The following is a 22,208-nucleotide window of genomic DNA, read 5'->3' as shown; positions in this document are numbered from 1 at the left end:
GAGGGTAGGGTGGGATGGTTATAGGGCACTGGTTCCTTTTGTGAGACGATGTAAGGTCATTTTTACTTTGCTAGTTCCATTTCTCTGAAAGATGCTCTTCGGAAAATGTTGCACTCAGACCATCCTGTTTATGCCTGTGCAAAATGAATAAAAGAGTATTACCATGCTGGTTCATTGCAGTTTTCTTGTGTTTGTGTGTGTGTGTGTGTGTGTGTGTGTGTGTGTGTGTTTCCCCAAGTGAATAACAATGAATATTAGGAAACTATATTGTGTATGCTGAATTCCTGTTTCTCTTGTGTAAAGTAGCTTTGTGCTAAGTACTCTTTCGCTTGCTTGTTCAAATAAGAAAATACTGTATAATTCTGGGGATCAGGACGCATCTTTGTAAAACGAGTAAAGAAGCAGCAAAACAAAAGATAAAAACACACAATATAGAAATCTTTTTTGTAATGAGCAAAACTGGCCCGATGTTTGCAAAGGACATGATCTTACTTACCAGAGTAAGAAGGTGATTGAGAAAATAAGTTTCCAGTGCCTTCAAGAAACCCAAAATGGCAGTGTAACATAGTTTGCTGTAGTTTCCTGTCCTGTCTTTCCTGCTGATATTTGTTCAAGGCCCGTCACTCATTCATCCACATCCGAAGAGCCCATAATCAACCTTCATGCAGACCAGCCACATTTGCCTGCGGTTTTATTTCCACCCATACTGATCAGCGAGGAATTCCAGCACCGATTCACCGTGATGACTTTTTTTGTGTCCAACGGCATCTGCAAAAGAGGAGAGCTCTGACATGAAAAAGTTCAGCCTCCTATAATTCGCTTTGCCTTTGTGAAGTGAGTGACTTTGAAACTCACTATCAGAATTACGCCCCCCTTTCCCCAAGTCACCGGAAATAGAAAGAGAAGTCACTCTCTCTATTTCACCGTCTGCCTCTCTTCAAATCCTCCCGTTTGTTTGGGGAATTGTAAGTCTCTCTTTTTTTGTTCTTAAATTATCTTTCATTATACTCTATTGGTTTTTCTCATTTGGAGCCTGGTGTGCAGTAACGCACATGGAAATTAAAACTTTTCGGTTTGTGACAGAGATTAACGTCGAGTGGAGGTCAAATAGAATAGCTTCCATTTAACAAGAAAATAGATATGATTATACTGGACTTGCTCTCCGTTAAACTTTTGTCCTCACTCTAAATGGTGCTGCTTTGATAGCTCTGCACTCATTACGCAGCAACAAAGGGGCCTGGGCTAGCAGTTCGCACTGCAGTTCTTCACTATTTGTCATCCTATATTTAACATCAGAATGGGAATCTGAAGCCAAAAAAAAGACACGATGAGAAATTTCATCAGTGCTATTTACTCCTCCTCCATGTTTGCTCTAATATTTATAGTGTGTACCAACACAGGCTTTTGTCAGCATCAGATCAACAAATTGATGAATATTCAACATGTTCTAGAAGATTAAACAGGACTACAGATGGTTTAGCCTGTGCATCTGAACTCTACTGCATTACTGGTTTGTCACCATCTGTAGATACCATAATCTACCTTGGATTACAGCTGCAACATCTACCTCAGACAGAAAAAAAGAAATAAACAAAAATACAAGATCTCCTAAATCTACTTGGCTGCAGTAAAAAGGGACAGTGGATTAGTGAATGTGTGTTGACACAACAGAGGAGACAGTGAAGGACGATACAGATGATTTCTTTCTTGATTTGTAATTCAACATACTGAACATATTGAGGTCATGTTCGCCCATTATCATGTTTTGGGGAAGTAATCACAAGTGTTCATTTCAAGCTCAGATTAGTCTGCTGGAAAGCTTTAATCACTTATCTCAATCAGTACACTCTGGTGGCACTCATGAAGAGAATTAAGTGTTTTTATTTGCATGACTTGACAGCTCCAAATAAAATATCAATTTGTAAAAGGTTTACAGCGTTGAAAACCTCTGTCGTATAACCCAAATGACGAGTCTGGCCTTGTGGTCTGATAAAATATATCATCTCGCAAAGGGCCAGAGCTTCACCCAGCAGCAAAACTAATTTCTCATGCGCATAATCTGCCTTGCATGTACCAAACTGTACACATTGTTGTACAAATTCCATTATGCAGAGTTAATAAGAGTGACCGTGTACTTTACTGAGGACATTCATTGTTACAGGAGGATGAATACACCATAACTGCTCAGTGACATAAAAGATAAAAAAAAAAAAAAAAAAAAGCATGACCTCATGTGGCAGTTATGTGTTTTTCACATTACAGAATTGTTTCTCATGATACTGAGATTCTGAGTTCTAAACCCTGAATCAGTGATGAGGTAGTGAAATGGAAATATATTTATGATAATGACTCAATACAATAAATACCTAAACACAGTATTAACATACTGCTTACATGTTACTGCATTAGTAATAAGTTACAGCTTTACATTTTGCACTTTTACTTATGCAAAATATTGAATGCTGAAACATTTCCATGAATACAGTATGTCTGCATACCTCTTCAGCCACTGTTTCTTTCTTTCTTTTTTCTTTTCGTTCTTTTTTTTTTTTTTTTAAATCAGCTGTGGCTCAGTTGATCTATGGACTACTAAATACAGTCCATCAACAATGCATTACATTTTGTGATCTTGTGTGCTCTTTTGAAAACTATGTCATCACAGCAGGAGCCTGAATCTGATTTGTTATAAACTGTAAAAATGTGCATTGCGAATTTAAAAACTGGTGATGATAGTCAGTAATGTAAGACCTGCTTTATTATACTGTATATCAGTTGTGCTTCATGCAACTTTCCTGACAAGTTTGCAATTAATCAAATGATCTAAAAGTAGCTGTCACACGGTGAACTAGATGCTTTTGGAGTCTGTGGAGGACTGGTGCTCTAGGGCAGTTTCTCGTTTTGCTCTGGGATATAAAGCCCTGGCTGAGGAGACATAAACAAAGGAAGCAGTGAATTCCTTAAATCAGGTCACTTCAAGTCTGACTTTTTCTTGCACTTTTGGAAAATAAGTAAAAATAAAAGCACACAAGACCTTCATTTTCACCATTTTTCAGTTTATTGTTGGCATATTGGTGTGTAATGTGTGTATTCTGGATCCCACTACATTGTGTACAACACCCTTTGCATTTGGCCATGTTTTTGCTCTGTTTCTTTATAAATGGACCTTTAAGGTTTTGGTTACAATGACACAAAATTACCATGGATTTCAATCTAAATGATCTCATTTTTATTAATAGACATGATCTTTATCAATATCCAAATGTGGAAAAAAATAATTAAATAATGTTAAACAATGGGAACATAAGTTTTACATCTGCTAAGGCTGTTCTGTCTCTATTAATGTCTCCCACTGAGAAAAACAAAAAGCCTTCCACAGGGGCACTTAAACAAGAGTCAAACCTCTGAATCAGAATGTGGAACCCAGCAAATGGATAGCACGCCTTCAGAACAAGTAGATAGATAGATTTATATATAGTTTTATATTCAGCTTGAAACTTTTTAAATGAGTACAGTAAACACTTCTCACACATGATAGAAACTACTTGATGTCTCAGAATCAGAAAAGTGTAGGCCAAACACTGTCCAAGCCCACAATAAGGTGAACAGACCAAACCCAAAACAAAAGAACAAAAAATAAAAAGAACTTAGAATTAAAAAATAAAAACATAAATAAAAAAATATCTTGCCCACAGTCTTTTCTTACAAATTTTAAAGTAGATAGGAATAGAGACACCTGACCACACAAACAGAATAGAAAAATCTAAAACCGTGGTATTGCATTTTGAAATGCACAAAGATTCTCCTGTACAATTTGGCATCTGTCTGCAAGTACAAACGCCTAAAGGGCTCAGTGGTGGTTTCTCTGGGTGGCTCTTGTCTCGATTTGTCTTTCAGTACACACATACAGTCCTCATCTGGTTTTATTTTCCTCAAAGATGTATACACCAGTGCTGTAAACAGGCACACACAGATTGGAAAAAGACAGAGAGATCAGTGTCCATTTTTATCTCTCTGTCATCAATGTCCTCCCTCCTCTGTTAGATTCTCAGTCCTGCTGAGACAATTGGGTCCTTCTGATAAGGCTATCTACCTGCTTGCACCCATCCATCCCAACCCCCCTCCCCCATACCAGTCCTCTCCTAATCCCAAGAGTGGAGTGCCTCCAAAGCCCGGCAGTGCTCCAAGGAATTCCAGAAAGAAAGAAACTGTTAGTTCCTTAATTGGGTGATCCCTCATTTTGTGTGGAGTTGAGTGTGTTTTCTTTCTTACTTTTTTGGGGGGGTGAGTAGGGATGAGGGTAGGGAGGGCTATATAGGTTGACAACTTGATGTTTGTTTTTATAGCCTTGGCCGTCGAGGAGTGATTGTGCAAAGTCACGCGGTCTCCGGTATATCCACGCGAAAGGAGCTAGCAAACCCTTTTCCTCGCTGCAAGAAGCAGAGAAAAAAAGCCTGGTTAGCTGTGAGTGTGAGTGTGTGTGTGTGTGTGTGTGTGTGTGTGTGTATGTGTGTGTGTGTGTGTGTGTAGAGTGTGTCAATTTGTCTGAGAGGGATGACAGAAAACAGAAAAGAATTAAAAATGGCACTCAAATGGCCTCATTCACACAGAATTAGAGGGTTCACACATGCACAATATGGGGTAGGAAGTCTCACATCCCTCAGCTGTGCCATTTCAATTCACTCATGGATAATATGATAATATATGTGTGACTATGTGTTGGTCTGTGTGTGTGTGTGTGTGTGTGTGTGTGTGTGTGTGTGTGTGTGCAGTGGGGGGGTTATGGGAACAGTGGAGGGGGTGAGCTGGTAAATATTGCATGGCCAATTTATTTAGGACAACAACAAGACTAGAGCTGAACCTCTCATTCATCCCACCCCCCGACCCCCCGCTGCCGCCGCCGCCTTTGTCCCCCACCTCCATGTTGTTTGAGTTGAGATGATGATAATCACTGGGCTCTGGCTATCATCCCCCGCTCATCCCCGGGCCCAGGCCTGCACCTCCTGGGACAAAAGAGTCTCTGTGTATCACTGGCTGACTAGATCAGATTAGGGAGCTTCAGCCTCTTGGAATCATCATTCTATCCTTTCCTCCTCTTACCACTCCTCTCCCCACTTCCCCACCCAGCCTTCTCTCTGACTGTTGTTCCCACTTTGCCATTATCCACCCCTCATTGCTGCCCCCACACTCATTAGCATAAGGCCCACAGTGATCTACTTTGAAAGAGGAATGAGTGGCTGTGTTCGTGGGAAAAGCAGTGATATCAGGAGCCCTCCACATCAAGTGCTGCATCATAAGCACATAATAAGCACATCCATGGTAACTATTAGAACCGGAGCAGCATACAAATTGAAGGTTGACAAGCGTAAAGGGGAAAACACAGAAATGATGATAATCTGAAACTTGTTTAATGGTTGCTGCTTGATGTTTGGTTGCATGAGAAGTTCAAATTTACATGATATGTATTTCTTATATCATGTTTAAACCCTTCCATTTTTATATTCCATTAGATAGTGTTGATATATTCTTGTCAATGAACAACATAGCCTTTTATAACAACAACTGTTATATGTCATTGATTTTTCTTTTCATTTTTTCTGTTGTAATTACTGATGCTTTATTTTATATTTCCTCATCTTACACTGTTGGATTACATTTCCGCTCTATTAACCTCAAGCCCTTAATCAATATCATGCTCCTATTCCGTAAGTTACACAAAGTTGATTTCAAGTATCATATCTGAACCCCTTAAACTCATAAAAACTTTTCAGTTCCACTTTCTGTTAATTTTAAATTCAGTTAGATGATTTTGGCATATTATTCCTATTAAGCGACACCATCTTCTTTTCACACAACTGTTATACTTGACTGATGTTTTTATTTTTATTCTTTACTGTTTTAATTGCTGGTTCTTTATTCTACAAGTACTGATCTTATTCTGTTGAAATACATAATAGATGTAATTCTTCATTGTAATCAATACAATCTTATAACCTTGGAATGCCCTGCATTTCACTCAAAGTTAACTTAAACTTGATAAGCATTCTCTGTGAGGACACTGCCAGCACACTGTGTGCGAGAACAACCTTTTTTTAAAGAGTCAGAAATTCCAATGTGAGCACTTGGTAGGCTGCTCAATATAACATTTTGATCCAGAATTAAAAAATAAAAAAAAATACAGCAAATGAATTAAACATTAATTGGAAAAAAAATCCTGCTGTTCCTAACAGCATGCCGTAGTTTTAAATGATGGTAGTGAGGAAGCAACGGTGCTCTGACAGTTTGACAATTGCAGCTTGCTGTGTTGGATGATGAGAGAGGGAACCTCTTCAGGCACTGCTTGACAAAATTACAATTAAGCATTATCACCAAATTGCAGTGATTGAGGATGTATCTCTTTGTGGCCTTTGAATAAGAGTATAGAAACAGTAATTCCTTGGGAAATTTGCCTTTTCCCTTGTTTTTTTTACTCTGCAATTATCTAAAACTGTTTTTTTGATCCTCGCTCCAACACACTGACATCCACCGAATGAGAATGAGCTCACTGCTCTTCTTCACTGGTTGAAAGCAGTTTTCATTGCAGAGCTTCATGAGAGGGCCACTTTCTCTTATATTACAGCAGCCATTTTCCATAATGAGACAGTGCTTCCTTAATGCTACCATCTCCACCCACATCAAAGAAACCTTTTAGATCACAATTGCTTTTGGCATGTTTAATTTGGAAAGGCCCACAAGCCAGTTAGTGCTGGAGGTTTGCATATGTGTGTGTGTGTGTGTGTCTGTGTTTGTGTGTCTGTGTGCTTGTGTACTTGTACTTGCTACATAGTGAGGACCAGAGCAAGCCTTTAACCAACAGACTGAGGGTATTTGTGGAAAGTGAGGACGTTTTGGCCAGTCCTCACAACTTCAAAACGTTTGAGGGTTGAGACTTGGTTTTAAGGGGTTAAAATTAGGCTTAGGTTGGGGTTAGGGTAAGAGTTAGGCATTTAGTTGTGATGGTTAATGCTAGGGTAAGGGGCTGGGGAATGCATTATGTCAGTGAGGGTCCTCACAAATATAGAAGGGTGAACTGAAATGGTAGGTGAGGGAAGATATGATCATCACAGTCAGAGATAGTGGAGATGCTTGAGGAAGAGGAAAGAGTTAAACACTCTGACAAGAGGGCTGACAGAATAGGGGTCAGACCTGAAATGAATTTCACGCTTTCTTCTGCCAGCCAATCCAGGGAGAAAATTTAATTTGGAATGTTTTCTTTTTCATTTAATTCAATCACCAGATCAGAGTGCAGGGTGGGCACTTAGGCCAGAGTAAAACACAATACTCACTTACACAAGATGGGTTATAAGGTGCACTGAAGCAGGGCAGAAATGATTCCAACTCTTTCCTCTCTAGGGAGCCCTGGTGATAGCTGAGGTGATGATTTTTGAGAAAGTGGTGGTGATGGTTTTGGTGATGGTGGAAGTGTTGATGACTGAGAGGCATCTCCTTGCCAAAGGTGGAGAATGACTTGTCAGCTGTTTGCTCAGGGCTTTCAAATACCTCTGTGTCCGGGACTGAGTCCATGCCAGGCACATGGAGGTTGCTGCGGTAGTCTGGGCCCTGGCGCCCCTCGGAGGGCACAAAGCTTGGCATCCAGCAGCGATCAGAGTGTCCGAGGGCCTTACACTCCTCCGTGCAGTTAGAGAACAGATCTGCGCCTGTCGAGGAGAGAAGGTTTGGGAGGGTGGGGAAAAAGTCTTCAGCAAGACAAACAGGAAACATGATACCTGCACCACATGCACACACACAAACTCCAACTGACACATTTGCACAAGACTTTAGCAGTATGTATTTATGCAACCTGGTCTTTGATTCCTCATTTCTGTGCTTTGTCTTTCGATATCGTTAAGATCAAAGACAACTATGCAATCACACACACGGGCACATACACACATGCACAGTTAAAAACTGTGAAAGAAAGACTCTTGGAACTTGTGACTCTGCCTTAACTCCTTGTAAAAAAATAATAATACAAAAAAAAAAATATATATATATATATATACACACACACACACACACACACACACACACACACACATATATATACTTCATATACTCATTAAGACAAAAATTTCACACACACATATAAATTTTGACTTAATTAGTGTATGAATACTTGAGTTATAAATGTGCTTTGTGGGGTCACAGTGACCGTTGACCTTTGACCACCAAATGCGAATCAGTTCATCTCTGAGTCTAGTATATAAATGGGCGTTATATATATATATACATATGTATATATATAATGTCATCATCATAAATGTATATGTATATACATATAGATAAATACGATGATGCAGACCTTCTTGTCAGTAGTGCTAACCACTGAGCTATATACAGTGTGTATATATATATATACACAACTTGCAAGTTTACATTTCAAGTTGATTTGCAGTTAAAAATCACAAATAATTTTGAACTAAAAATCTTTGCAAAATTTTTTTATCTGACTATACATGTGTCTGTTTGTGTGTGTGTGTGTGTGTGTGTGTGTGTGCTCCTGAATGCGCCAGTGTGTGTCTAGGTCGGTCACTGTCCCCCAGGTTAGGCATCTTGATATATACTGGGCAGAATGTGCCCTGATGTGTCTCTTTCTCTAATGAGTATTTTTAATTTTGAGATGTCATTTAGCTCTTCCGAATCGGAGATTACAGAGTTGGATTTATTAAAGTGAATGTTCTTTATTTGATTGAACATTTTCAGGTACTTTCATTTACTATTTAAGGTGCTACACATTTTGTTGAAAGTACATGAAATTTTTATCTCAAGATTTTTACTTTGTAATGGAGTATTTTTACAATGTAGTATTGGTATTTTCACAGTCACTTGGTATGCACCTTTTTTTAAACTACTTTTCAAAGCAATGAAAGTGTCATTTTTAAATGTGGAGCATCGTCTTTTAGTAAATAGGAAACAAAGGATTTTAAAACAACGTCATTACGAAAAACAAGACATTTAGAGTCATTCAGCATTCAATATCACGATTGCTGCATCAGTACATAATATGAACTCTCTTCTGTAGAAAGGGGTAATAGGGACAGGTGTGGGGACAGGGGTGATGTCCCATCAAAATGCTTCAACATCTCCCTGTTCTAAATGATTTGAAAGCACTAAAAAACAAAAAAAATAGACATGTATAATTAAAGAGGAGCCACTCAGTAAAGGGGATTATGAAAGGTAAATGATTTTAGATTTACTGGAGTCATTAAGATGTAAAACTTATTCATCATTAGATTTTGTCATATTTTGTTTGTTCAATCATTTATTTATAGTTTTTGTAAATTATTTCCAGACGTGTACATCTAAATTCCCTTTCACGTTTTTAATTGTAGAATGTTAAAATTCCCAGTGGATAAAATACTAAAGGCATGACCTGACGGCGGTTAAGGCCTTGGTCCCAAGACGGACAGACAGATTGCCAGTGCTTTCAAATATATCTTCAATCAGATGCAAAGTATCGCAGATCACTGGATGTTTGCAATGGCTTTGTATTTGCACCATCATGCATCTGGAAAAAATGTATATGACTTAGCGGAGTTTGTGTGTGGGTGCAGTCTATAAAGTTATTGCCAGTGAACTACCCATGCTCCCTTTAGCCTGGGCATTAGATAAACCCACCCACAAACTCGGTGGTATTGGATTACCCATACTGACCCTGTCCCGGGCCCTTAGTCTAACTTCCTTTACAAAACCTAATGTCCTCCATTAAAGGCTGGTTGCAGGTACAACTGAAAACCAGTCTGAGCTTGTTCTCTTTCATGTGCAGTAATTATTTGTGAAGGGTTTTAATGGCTGGAATTCTCAGTGAGGAAATCACCTTTTGTCAGAGAGCAAAGCGGAACAGCGTTAGTAGGAACGTTTGCTGTTCAGCGCAGCTTTTTAGGCTGAGTGTAAGCCTTAAGCTAAATTGTGTTTTCATTGCCCCATATGTTTTTTGCAGTTGGGCCTAGATCTTGTGTTTGCTTGTATTTTGAAACCTAAATCCCCTTGTTATGTATGTGTGTCTGAGTTGCTGTTTGGGGCTACAATCTGAACTGTCCAGCTAGGGCTATCTGCTGCTAATCCCTCTGAATACAGACTGATTAGGCTAAGACTGCTGCCATCCCAGTAAGCACAGTGTGTGTGTGTGTGTGTGTGTGTGTGTGTGTGTGTGTGTGTGTGTGCGCGCATTTTGGTGTGTGTCTGCAGCAGTCAGCAAAGGGGGAATTTGCTTTGTTACAAAGCGGATTAATTTGGCTTGCCGTCACTAGCAGCTTGGAAAAGTGCCCAGTCTCCTAACGAGAGGGTTATTAAATATTAACCAACATGCCATAAATACACCATCACATTACATTTTAATATGGCCTCTTACACAGGAAGAAACAACATACTGTACTGCTTGATGGAGGAGCAACTAGAATGCATACTGCTCGCTGACATACAGTACTGTATCAGTGTACCTGGACATGCATGGAGCGCTGCATTGTGGGCAGCAAAAAAACATGGAAGGAGGACACAGAGCTCTGCTTCCATTACAAAATGGATGCTGTGTTAATACTTAAAATGGGAATGGGAAATGTGGCATTTAGACTCTGTCAGAGAGATAAGACTCTTGCACACATACACAGAGAGCGAGGAAGAAAGACAGAGGGATGGGGAGAGTAATTTAAGCCACGAAGCTGGATCAAGACATCTTGATATTTTTTGACATTTTGGCAAAATTAGATGTTCCCCTGGCACATTAGACAGTCCATCAAATCCTGAGGACAAAAACACTTCAGCTCTACAACTGAGCCCTTTGCCACACACACACACACACACACACACACACACACACACACACACACAGTCTGAACTGTGCTTAAAATGTGAACAAAGGTTGTGGGTAATGCCCTTATCGCTCCACTACATAGTTCACCAACAATTTTCTCAGAGCAAACAGTCAGCTTCGACCGGCTGCAGAGTACAGTATCTGCTCTCCATTTCAACATGGGATGAAAAAGAACTGTGTCAACATGTCTCGTACTTAGCCAAAAACACGCAGAGAGGCCAACAAGTAGACAGAGGGAGGGGAGGGTAATGCGATCTTGAAGAGCGCTGACCCTCGTTACTACTGACGCTTCATCTCATTTTATCATTCTGCACAGCGCTCGCACAGGGCAAACATAAAGTCTCGATAATAACCTTCATTTGGTAATTGGTATGCAGAGGTCTGAAAAATGAATTACTGATCAGCGAGCTGTTACCACGGTGATAACGTGAACTGCAGGCCTAAGAAGGAATTCATCATAGAAGTGGGAGTGGAGTTGGGGTAGCGGGTGGAGGGGAGGAAAGAAAAGTGGATAAGTGCCTCGACTCAATCTTCTCCAAGTGCGTGACATTGGCTATATAGAAAGCGCCAGAAAAGCTTATAGGTGGACCTTGAGTTAGGATTTGTTTTGTCAAATTACTATTTCAAAGGTCAAGAGTTTGACACTCAAAAGTTTTTACAAAAAGGATGCCCATATGTTGAGTTGAAATTAGTCAATTTTAGTCAATGTTTTGATAATCACAAAATAAACTGACAGTTTTCAGAGCTGATCAATCACTGAAATAATTTTTCAAGTAAATTAAGCTGGTTGCAGTTCCTGTTATGTGAAGAACAGCTTCTTTTTCTTTCACTTAATGAAGTACTATACTTAAAGCAGGTGCATTTTGGAACTACTTTACTCTAATACATCAATTATATGCCAGTTATGCTTTTATTCCACTACATTTCAGATTGCACTTCTTATTCCACTATAATTGTTTGACGATACTGAGATGTTATATATTGTATGAAACATATGAAGGTTTTTATAAAACATGGTGCTCAGTTACAGATGAAGGTTAAAATCAATTCCACTTCGACTGGCATTAAAATTACTAAAATGTTGCTTATATGGGATGCGTATATAATTTGGGCTGTGGCACTTTGTGAGGCATATTTGTCATTGTCTTTAACATTATTTTTAACAGTATTTTGTACAGTAGCAATGCAGACCTGAGACACTGTTAAGTTATGTAAAACGGAGGAGGAGGTAGTACATTCTGAACATTTTACTACTATATGTTAAATAGTAGTACTGGTAATATTGGTAGGTGTGATAAAAATAAAAGCGTAGCATTAATGCTAAATATAATATTTATGTATTTCTCATCTTTTTTAACATAACTAAAACATGCAGTTACACTGAAATTATGGTGCCTTCACATAATCTCTGCTATCACTACACACATATCTCCATACAGTAGTGTATAATGTCACATAATGCGCAGTATTTGTTCATTTGAATCCTGCTTTTGACCTTTATTGCAAATCCTCCTCTCTCTGTCCCACTCTCTCTCTCTCTCTCTCTCTCTCTCTCCACCAAAGACCCTGCACTGAAAATAAGGTGTTTGCTTCCTATATTAGGCCCAAATTTTATTCCAACTAGGTATGAATTGATGTAAAAAAAGACATTGTGGCATGGTAATACACATGGCATATATATATATCTATATATATCTATATATATCTATATATATATATATATTATATATATATAGATATATATATATATAGATAGATAGCTAGATAGATAGATAGATAGATAGATTTTACCCTGTAACGGTGATGTATGGACTCTATTTGACTGTGCTTCCTTGAGGAAAAATTGAGTGGTTTTGATGAGGGAACAACCGAGCACACAGCCTGAAGCAGCAGAAAATGTTGGCACAACAACACAGCCAGCAGCAGAAATGAAGACCCCTGTCAAAGCCAAGAGAAAAGGCTAACACGCCACTGTGATGGATGACATGGAAACATGTTTATTTAACATTAGCATTTATGAAACACTGACACGTTTTGAGTGTGCTCGCTGCTGACAAACTCAATTAGCACTCACGCCTGTGTTCTTCTATCAGCATTGTGAGAGCAGAATTGCGAGACACTAAGCCACGCTATCAATTATCCTAATCAAACAAAGACTTAATGCACAGCAAATAATCTGTTTAAAGGCACTAAGCTGGCCGATAACTCTGCAACAAAGCAACTGTATCCAATTTGCTACGCCAAGGTTACTAAAAGTCAGCAGTGAAGTTCTGCTGGGCCTGCCACTGCATCACAACTGGACATACAACATTAACAGGCAGGGATGGAACTGCCAACACACTCGAAATTGCACATAAAGCACCTAGTTGGCTCTGTCCTGATTGGAAATAAAAACATCTTTGCAATGCCGAGTATCAAGAACTGTCAATATGGGAAGCTGGAATCACAGAGTCAGAATCTTGTTTCAAGGTTTGATTTCCATGGGCAGCTGGCTTGAGCAAAAGCCTGACTATGGCAACTAGTAGGTGGCAACTTGATTAATATAGCTTGAAATAGAAAAGGATTTAAGGACAACTCAAGCATCATTAGCTAACATTATCATTGTCTCCGATACAGACATATAGTTAATACCTTAATATTTTTATATTAATTGATATTATGCTCACAAGGTGCAATTTCTTGTAGAAATTTACATTTAATCGACTTGTAACCAAATCAAGTTGAGGGACATGGGACCTGCTATGCAGCCATTGGCCAGGTTCTATATGGTTTTCTTTTACCAGATTAATTTTATTTAGTTCTTGTACAGCTGTTTATGTTTAGACAACACCTAACATTTGTCAGCTTTACTTTGTTAAATGGCGAAGAGTTTATGTTCCTCAAAGTAAAGGACCAAAAAAATTATCCATTTGGTGTTGACATCACTTAGATATAAATTTCAAATCATACTCAGCCCTACTTGTATAAAAGATTGTGACTATTGCTAATAGGATATGAGCTCTGGCTGGCAGCGTTCACATGAAATACTAAGGTACTTGAAATCGGACAACTCCATATAAAGCAGCCAGCTGACTCAGTCCTTATAAGGGGTTAAAACGTTCAACTGTGGTGAGGAAGAAAAAGCTGAGGTAGTTGTGAAGGTCTACCACTGAGCTTATTAGAGCTAAAACAGGGGCTGTGGAGGCAGGGAGGGGTGTTCAGCTCTGTGTGTTTCTGTTTACTGAGATCTGTGTAACCCATCTAGGCTTAGTGGAGTGACAGTGGAAGTGGCAGGCAAGATCCATTTAGCACGGCGAGGGGGCCCTGCTGTGGCTGACCAGACATGATGACAGGCTCTGTCCACAGAGAGCCCGCACCAAAGAAAATCTTGCCACTGAATGAAGACATAAAACCAGCATTCATAAGTCAGTGGGGCCCTATTGTATGAGCTCTGATGGGATCCGTTATGAAAGGAATATTAAAAAAGAAAAAAAAAGGGACGAGCATGGAAGAATGTGGTCAGGGAGGAGGGGAGAAAAAAAAAAGTAGGCAGGGAGTGCAGTCTGAGATTTAATTAATTTAATGAACGAATGAATCGCCTGTTTTGTCTGCTACGGCCACAATCTATTTGGTCCACTTCCTAGCATGAGTGAGGCCTCATCAAAAAGCCCATCACGTCTCATCAAGTGGTCTCCAGCACCAAGTGACGAGCTCACAGGGAGCGGGCTCATCATTAACACTGCCACATATTTACAAAAAACAGCGCCAGGGTTTGCATTCTGCCTGCCGATACGAAATCATCATGTGTCAGAAAAGACTGAAACAAATAGTAAGAGCCACACTCACATCAAGCGTGAGCAGTTGGAGGTAGCTCTTATGGAGAGGATTGTGTTACCAGCCATCCCAAGCTTTTTATTTTCTTTTTCTCAATTTTTTTTTCAGGGATGACAGGAAATAACATGTCACGAGAGAAAAATCAGAGCTGGTTGTCGGACACACTGAATGCATCAGGTGATGCTGACTCTGGCCGTGTGTGATGTTATTAAAATGAGTTTTAATTTTTCCAACCTACACAATGTGGAGGCTGGAACTGAGTAAGTAGAGTCCAGATTTCAGCACCGTAGAGACGGCCAACAATCTGCTCCTGGAGCCACGTCACACAGTAACCACATACTAATCAGCAATGCCTATTCCAGTCTTACGGAAACCAGAGAGCGATCGATTTTGCTCTAAATATGCAACTTTAAAAACCAAATAAACTCATAGTGAAAAAGAGTCGGTTCATGTACAGTTGCAGCAAAGCCAGTACTAACCAGAGGAATGGCCTCGGTTGGTGGCGTCGTGGTCGCTGTCTCCCTGCTCGCTGTCTCCGTGACCGCTGTCTTTGGAGCTGACCAGGTCTGCCTCCTGGAATGCCGAACTGAAATTAAAGAGAACATTAAATCAAAGCCTCATTTAGCATTTTGATGTTTTCATCTAACAGCAGTTGTGATTATTGCAGTGCCTTTCTAATCTTTCTGATCCCATCTCATCATCTAGAGCATCATCGCATTAATGAGTGTTATCAATGAATGAAGTAGAAGCAATAAACAGTTTTATGACAGGTGGATGACACAGAGCATGCAGCAGAAAGCCTGCAGCGACAATTTATTTCCTTATTTACCTGTTGACACGCCGTGGCCTGTCAACCAGGTAGCTGAGTTCAGCTCGCTGATGTTTCATCTGAAAGAGAGAAGGGTCAGTTTTCAGTGTGTCGCTCAAGCACCTTGTGTAACATTATTAGCATAGAAAAACAGGAAAAAGAATCACCCCCCTCAAGCCAGAATCCAACCCACACAGTTCCATGTTGATATTAGCTAGCATGAGCTATGTTCAACCACTACATATGTCTCACATATTTGGCTCAATGTGAATACTCCCAGGGACTGGGTCACAAACGCAAACACACAAGGTGCACCCACAGCAACCAGCAGCCTCTGAGGCACCACACTTACGTTGTTACACACTTCTCTGCTTCAGAAAAGACAACATGTCAGCAACTGGGAGTCTAATCATTCTGTTTGTTTTAATGCCTTTCCTGGAAATTAATCAGATGATGTTGTGGCATATTGTGTGTGTTAGCAGTCATTAACATCACTTGTAGACATGACATGCCACTGAACTGCAGTGAAAAAAAGGGAGATGGTATAAAACATATTTGGTATCCGTCATGAAGAGATGTATTTCAATTTTATCAAACAGGCAGGCTTCTTTTGTCTGATGGGAGGTCCTTTCTATGAATCGGGTTGTAGACATGCTAATGGACTCTCAATACAATGGGGGGTTAAACTGCAGGTATGAGAGGGACTCTTACCTCGTTTGTTAAAATGCTGCCATTTGATATGATGTCAGGCTGCTGGTCTGTGTACCCTGTCACTATGGCCCCGCACGGGTTGTGATCGGTGTCTGTGCTCCTAGACGGACTACACGGCTTTAGGAACATGAGGTCGGTTTTGGCAGACTCTGGAGTCAGACATACCTGGTAGCAATAGTTCTGGTTTTGGTGGAGGGAGCCGAAGCTCCCTGATTCCTCCACGGGGACTTGAGCCGTACCGGCCCCACTGACGTTACCAGTGCTTTGCACCAGCATGATGTCGGACTTGCTGAGCTTTTTCTTGCGGGCCCGGCCCTGCCGTGAACAGCAGGTATTGCAGCCCAGGCAGCAGTCACTGGTCAGACAGGTGTAAATGTTGAGCTTTTTGTCCTTCTGGCAGCGCACAGCCAGTACAATCATGACCAGGAGGAAGATGAAGGAGACAGAACCCAGAGCGATGATGAGGATGAGGGTGAGGTCCAGGGTGCCGTCTTTGGCCTTGGCAGTGCCTCCCCGGTCCCCGCTGCCACGGCCTTCAGTCACACTGTCCACCAGCATCACAAGAACACTGGCGCTGGAAGACAGCGGCGGCTGGCCATGGTCTCTCACCTCAATGAGCAGGTCGTACAGCTGGTGGGGGTCTCGCTTAGCTGACACCCGCCTCGCTGTCCGGAGCTCACCTGTCCTCCAGTCCATCCTAAACATGCCATTCTCGTTCCCCCTCTGAATGCTGTAGGATAGGCGTGCATTCTCGCCGTCATCCGCGTCCATAGCCACAATGCGGGTCACAAGGTAGCCCGGCTCAGCTGAGCGAGGAAGGGGTTCCTTGGCTGTGCCATTCTTCCCCAGGGGGGCCAGCACCAGGGGGGGATTGTCATTCTGATCCACGATTATGACTTTGACTGTGGCGTTGGAGGAAAGCTCTGGGGTGCCTGCGTCTCTCGCCTGGACCATGAATGTGAAATCCTTCAGCTGCTCATAATCAAAGGACCTGAGTGCATACAGATAGCCTGTCTCCTCGTTGATGGACACATAAGTTTTGACTGACATACCCTGGATGTCACACTCTAATATGGAGTAACTAATGAGCGCATTCTGACCTATGTCCGGGTCCAGAGCGGTCACAGCATGAATGTACGCGCCTGGCACGTTATTCTCTGTCACATACACATCATATATGGGCTGCGTAAATGTGGGCGCGTTGTCGTTCTCATCTGACACATGGACTCGAATGGACTTACTGGTGGCAAGAGAGGGCGCTCCTTTATCCCTCGCGACCACCGTCACAGAGTAGGAGTCCGCCTGCTCCCGGTTCAACGGCCCGTCGGTCACTATGGTGAAATAATTCCTAAAGGAGGATTTTAATTTGAACGGAACGTCGCCGAGAATTTCCACGTGGATCTGTCCGTTCTCCTCTGCGTCCCTGTCCGTTACACTCAGCAGCGCGATGACAGTACCGGGAGCCGCCTTTTCGCTCACCGACTCGGTGACAGTGCTGAAGGTGATCTCCGGTGCATTGTCGTTCATGTCGGTCACTTTGACAAGCACTTTGCAGTGCGCTGGCACGGCGTTTGGCCCCAAATCCTTGGCCTGGACGAAGATCTGGTAAAGACTGCTCTCTTCGAAATCCACCTCTCCGCGCACTTCGATGCGGCCGGTGCGCGGGTCTATGCTGAAGAGATCCTTTACGCGATTGGAGATGTGGTTGCTGAAAGAATAAACTATCTCCCCGTTTAAACCGTCGTCCATGTCGGTGGCGTTCAGCTGTATGACCAGCGTGCCTACCGGTGCGTTCTCCGAGAGGATCACCGTGTAGACGGGCTGGTCAAACACCGGTACGTTATCATTAGAATCCAGTACTTTGACCACGAGCAGCGCGGTGCCAGTCCGGGGAGGCTGACCGCCGTCCACCGCGGTCAGCACATACCTGTGCGCCGCCTGCTGCTCCCGGTCCAGCGGCTTTTCCAGCACCAGCTCTGCGAACTTGTTTCCGTCCGTTTGGGTCTGCACGTCCAGATAAAAGTAGTTGTTAGTGGTGATATCATACGTGCGTAAAGCGTTAGAGCCCACGTCCGGGTCGAATGCGCTCTCCAGGGGGAAACGGGTGCCCGGAGTGGCGCTCTCTGAGATCTCCACTGTGATGTCTGTCTCCGGGAAGCTGGGAGGGTTGTCATTAATGTCCACCACCTCGATTTCTACCCGAAACAGCTCCAGCGGGTTCTCCAAGAACACCTCCATGTTGAGCTGGCAGCTGGCACTCTGTTTGCAAATCTGCTCCCGATCGATTTTTTCATTGACGAAAAGGACGCCATTCTCCAGGTTCACCTCCAGGTATGGTGTCCGAGAACTGGGCACCACCTGGAAGCGGCGGGAGGCCAGTTTGGTAAGGTCCAGCCCCAGGTCCTCAGCAATATTCCCCACCAAGGTGCCATGATTCGCTTCCTCCGGCACAGAGTAGCGTATCTGAGAGAGCACTCTATCCGTGAAGCACAGGACAATCAAAAGCACAATCATCGCCGGAAAAAAGTGCACTTCGGTTAAAAAAAGAAAAAAGAAAAAAGAAAAAAAAAGTAACGCGTATTATCCTCTGTTAATGGTCCAAAATCTCAATTCCCATCACGAATATGAGTCGGGAGGCAAAACTCTCCCAAATGCGTAAAAGTCTCAAAATGTAAACAAAAATGTATGAGGTGTCGGGAGAAACCTGCGCAACTAAAAGACATACATGTTGAATTTTTAAGGGAGTTTTACTGACTGTAGAGGCTTCTTTTTTTTTTCTTTTTTTTTTTGGTCTCTATTCTCGCTCCTCTGTCTTGTTTTTCAGACGCGTCCCGGAGACGCTACAGCACACATTCCAATGAAGCGCACTGCTGCTGGAGTGAAGAAACCAGTCTGGAAGGGAACTGGGTAAAAAGAACTCATAATCCATAGAAGGTAAAAGAAGACATACATGTTCTCTTCTGTGATGATGCCTAACGAGGCAATAAATTTCAGACTTGTCCTCTTTGTTTTTCTGGCTCTGTGTCTCTTCTTGGCACCCAGCTCCCTCACTGCGGTCACCTCCACTCCGCTCTCTACTGACGCTGTTCACTCAGCTATTTGCTTTTTTCCCTGCATCGCGCCTCCCCCTCGCAGCCCCCGCGGCAGTAAATCACGTTGAGAGCTCTCTTCTGATTGGTTGGCGGGGTTGCCCATCAACGTCCGCTCTGCCCATGTCTCACTCACCGCTCGCCTCTCTCTCTACCTCCCCGAAGGTCGGCCTGGACTCACTTTGGTACATCTGACGCAAAAGAAAAGCGGTCCAGGGAACGACACGGTTGGACATTTGTGACTTTAATCCCTCAGCTGCCAAATCGTGATCACACTCCCCACCTTACCGTGATGTCCAGCGTGTCATCTCACGAACCCATGTGTGATTAGACCGAGTGGGGGACTTGTTGACGTGGTGGCAGGGTCTGTGTGAGCCTAAGGACAGGCTGGGCGAACCGGGTTAATGCATGCAAATGTTGTGATATGTATGCAGGGAATCTTTCGCCATTCATGTGGTGCTCTTAAGGATGTGCATTATAATTACACCCAGTAGTAATAACGTTATTAACTCTCCTCCAGCCACACAGCAGCATGACAAGAGAGGCAGGGAGAGCGACAGATCTGCGGACCTCATACGACCCCTAGCGGTGTAAATGCAAGTAAAATGATATTTAGCAGTTTCTGGCTTTTACAAGACAGGGACTATTATGTGTGGATGGTTGGAATGACAGGAGGCAAAGGTAAAGCTGGAGGATGGCTGGATGCAGTAAATCAGGACTGTCCTCTTCAGGAGAGAAAAAAAACTTCCCTGCATACTTTGGCATGTGGACAGCATCTGGAACATTTGCAACTATGCTTTTTTCAAAGCAAAAATTGCAATGGCAAAAAGACATTTTTTGCACAATAATAAATTGTAAACACTGTCGTAACAGTGCTGTTCAAAGTTTAAACTGTACATACTGCATACATACTGTCGAATACGAATATGTTTCAGTATGTTGTAGTGCAAATACAAGTTCTGGTTTACTTCAAATCATTTTATCATGCATGTCACTGGACTGCTAAATGTCTCTGTAAGAGTGCTTAATAAAAAAACTCAAGCAGGACAATATCAGGACAGTAAAATTAACATTCAACAAAGGTAGAAGCTAAGAGGAACGCTACACAATATCCACAACAAACTAAATTTAAAAAGCAGGAGGGAGCTAACATATAACAGAGAGTCCATGTGAGATGAACTAAAGTGCCTGTCAAAAGCCTTTAGAATGCCTAAAACAATGAGTCCATGATCAGTGTAATGGAGGGAGCACTAATGTTCATAATCTAAGATGGCAAAAATAAAAAACTACATCCTGTCTGCCTCCACATTACATATTGCTATCAGCACACTGGATACATGAGAGTTTGTTACTTCCTAATTCCTTGACAATTACTTTCAAAGTGTACTTTGAGTACTTTGAGTTCACAATGGTAGTTTAGGTTCAAACAAAAATTATAGTGGCAAATAAAATGCAGTTATCCAAATCTTGCAACACCATGTTGCCTTCAAACACAGTCCCGATGTCCTCTGTTTTAGACCCTGACATCCTGGTCTTTAATGACATATATTGTAGGGCTGGAACTAATAACAATTTTGATAATTGTTTAATCTGTAAATTATTACTTTTTATTTTTATTGTTTGCAGTATTAAAAAAAGTATTCCTTGTCTTTGCACAACATTCTTTTAAACAGCTTGGCAAAACACGTACAGAGAAGTCCACTACAATAAAAAAAAAATGTCAATGTCAAATAAATGGACATTGGGAATGCAGCCATGCACTGAGAATAAAAGGGGAATTTAACTAATATTTATTTAACTTACTAGATGCCACAGCGCACACTGTGCATCATAACAGACCCAACTAATCGATGATGAAATTCCATGCCAACTTTCTATAATTGATTTTAATCTATTAGTTGTTTCAGTCCTAATGTATTCTTCCTGTGGTGTCCTCAATTGATCCCTGAATGATGGCTTCATGGTCTGTGACCAGCGGAATGCACATTCACAAAATAAAACAAGGTGAGATCAAATAAGATCCATATATGCACTATACATATGAAACAAAATGTCATATGTATGTCTGTTCTACAATATAGTATATACATACTGCAACAAAGTCAAAAATAGCCAGAAATATGCACTTGTAAATTTAGGGGACAGAGTCTGAAAGGAGACAGTTTCAGTAAAATCTTTCCCAAATGTAACAGGAAACATACTTACATGCCATAGGCAGGGTGAAAGACTTGCTGGTGTGTGTAATCATTCCTCCTGCACATACAGTCTGTGAAGACATGGTGGACTAAATCCACAAACGCCATTCAGATGAAGATAATATGAGGCCTTATCAGTCTGAGTTAGATATTTAGTGCTAAAAAGTTTAACTTGGTGATACATTCAAATGACTTTCTTTTTGACAGGGTTTCCTCACTGAACTGTGGTGAATGGAAACAACCTGGTGGCTGTTGCTGGGGCAAAACACTGACAATAAACCGACAGATGACTATGAGGATGAAGATAAGCAGTATTTTGTCGAACTCAAACTGCTTAAGTCTTGTATTATATTGAGCTGAACATCTCATTTTTGCTCAAAACGCGAACTTTAGATTTTGTCTCCTATCTCTTACACTGTAGTCATTTTAGAAACAGCTCATGAACAGGAAGAATGATCACACACACCGACAACTCCTTCAACCCAAGTATGTCATTTGAGTGTTGTATTAAGGTAGACTTAAAGGAAAGGTATTAGGTCTTAGGTATTTAATCCCTAATGTCTTAGATTAAAATGATGTTTTGCCTATTAACCTCAGAGTCTCAAGTCATAAAAAGGATAAATATTTTTAAAGTACAAGTTTCTCTTACCTGGTGATATTTTTAGAGCTTAACAAAATATGAAATTGAAACCTGAATAACAGCTTAGTAAAAATAATGTATCTTCAGAAACATTCCTAGCTTTGAC

At 41.4% G+C, this 22,208-nt stretch overlaps 1 protein-coding gene across 2 annotated transcripts; it reads right to left on the bottom strand.

Annotated features, from left to right (window-relative positions):
- Nucleotides 1–3,036: 3,036 nt before the first annotated feature.
- pcdh10b (protocadherin 10b) lies at nt 3,037–19,260 on the bottom strand. 2 transcript variants are annotated; one of them, XM_076738991.1, is made up of 5 exons: nt 16,179–19,260; nt 15,489–15,547; nt 15,139–15,245; nt 7,537–7,694; nt 3,037–4,427 (listed from the first exon to the last, which is right to left on the bottom strand). In XM_076738991.1, exons 1-5 carry the CDS (start codon nt 18,690–18,692, stop codon nt 4,374–4,376), a joined length of 2,892 nt encoding a protein of 963 aa, XP_076595106.1. In that variant the 5' UTR covers nt 18,693–19,260; the 3' UTR covers nt 3,037–4,373. The 2 variants fall into 2 exon arrangements, with proteins under 2 accessions (XP_076595106.1, XP_076595107.1); XM_076738992.1 differs by having other exon boundaries at nt 16,344–19,257.
- Between the last annotated feature and the right edge of the window lie 2,948 nt (nt 19,261–22,208).

This window comes from Chaetodon auriga, chromosome 9 (assembly GCF_051107435.1).
Source record: "Chaetodon auriga isolate fChaAug3 chromosome 9, fChaAug3.hap1, whole genome shotgun sequence".
Classification (NCBI taxonomy): domain Eukaryota; kingdom Metazoa; phylum Chordata; class Actinopteri; order Chaetodontiformes; family Chaetodontidae; genus Chaetodon; species Chaetodon auriga.
The sequence above is the reverse complement of the archived record's forward strand: the minus strand, read 5'-3'. Positions and strand labels throughout refer to the sequence as shown.

Coding starts and splice junctions, on each gene's coding strand:
- pcdh10b (XM_076738991.1), bottom strand. CDS start 18,692: ATGATTGTGCTTTTGATTGTCCTGTGCTTCACGGATAGAGTGCTCTCT. Junction 15,548..16,178: donor GCAGCATTTTAACAAACGAG/GTAAGAGTCCCT, acceptor TCTCTCTTTCAG/ATGAAACATCAGCGAGCTGA. Junction 4,428..7,536: donor ACTCAGTCCCGGACACAGAG/GTATTTGAAAGC, acceptor TGCTTCTTGCAG/CGAGGAAAAGGGTTTGCTAG.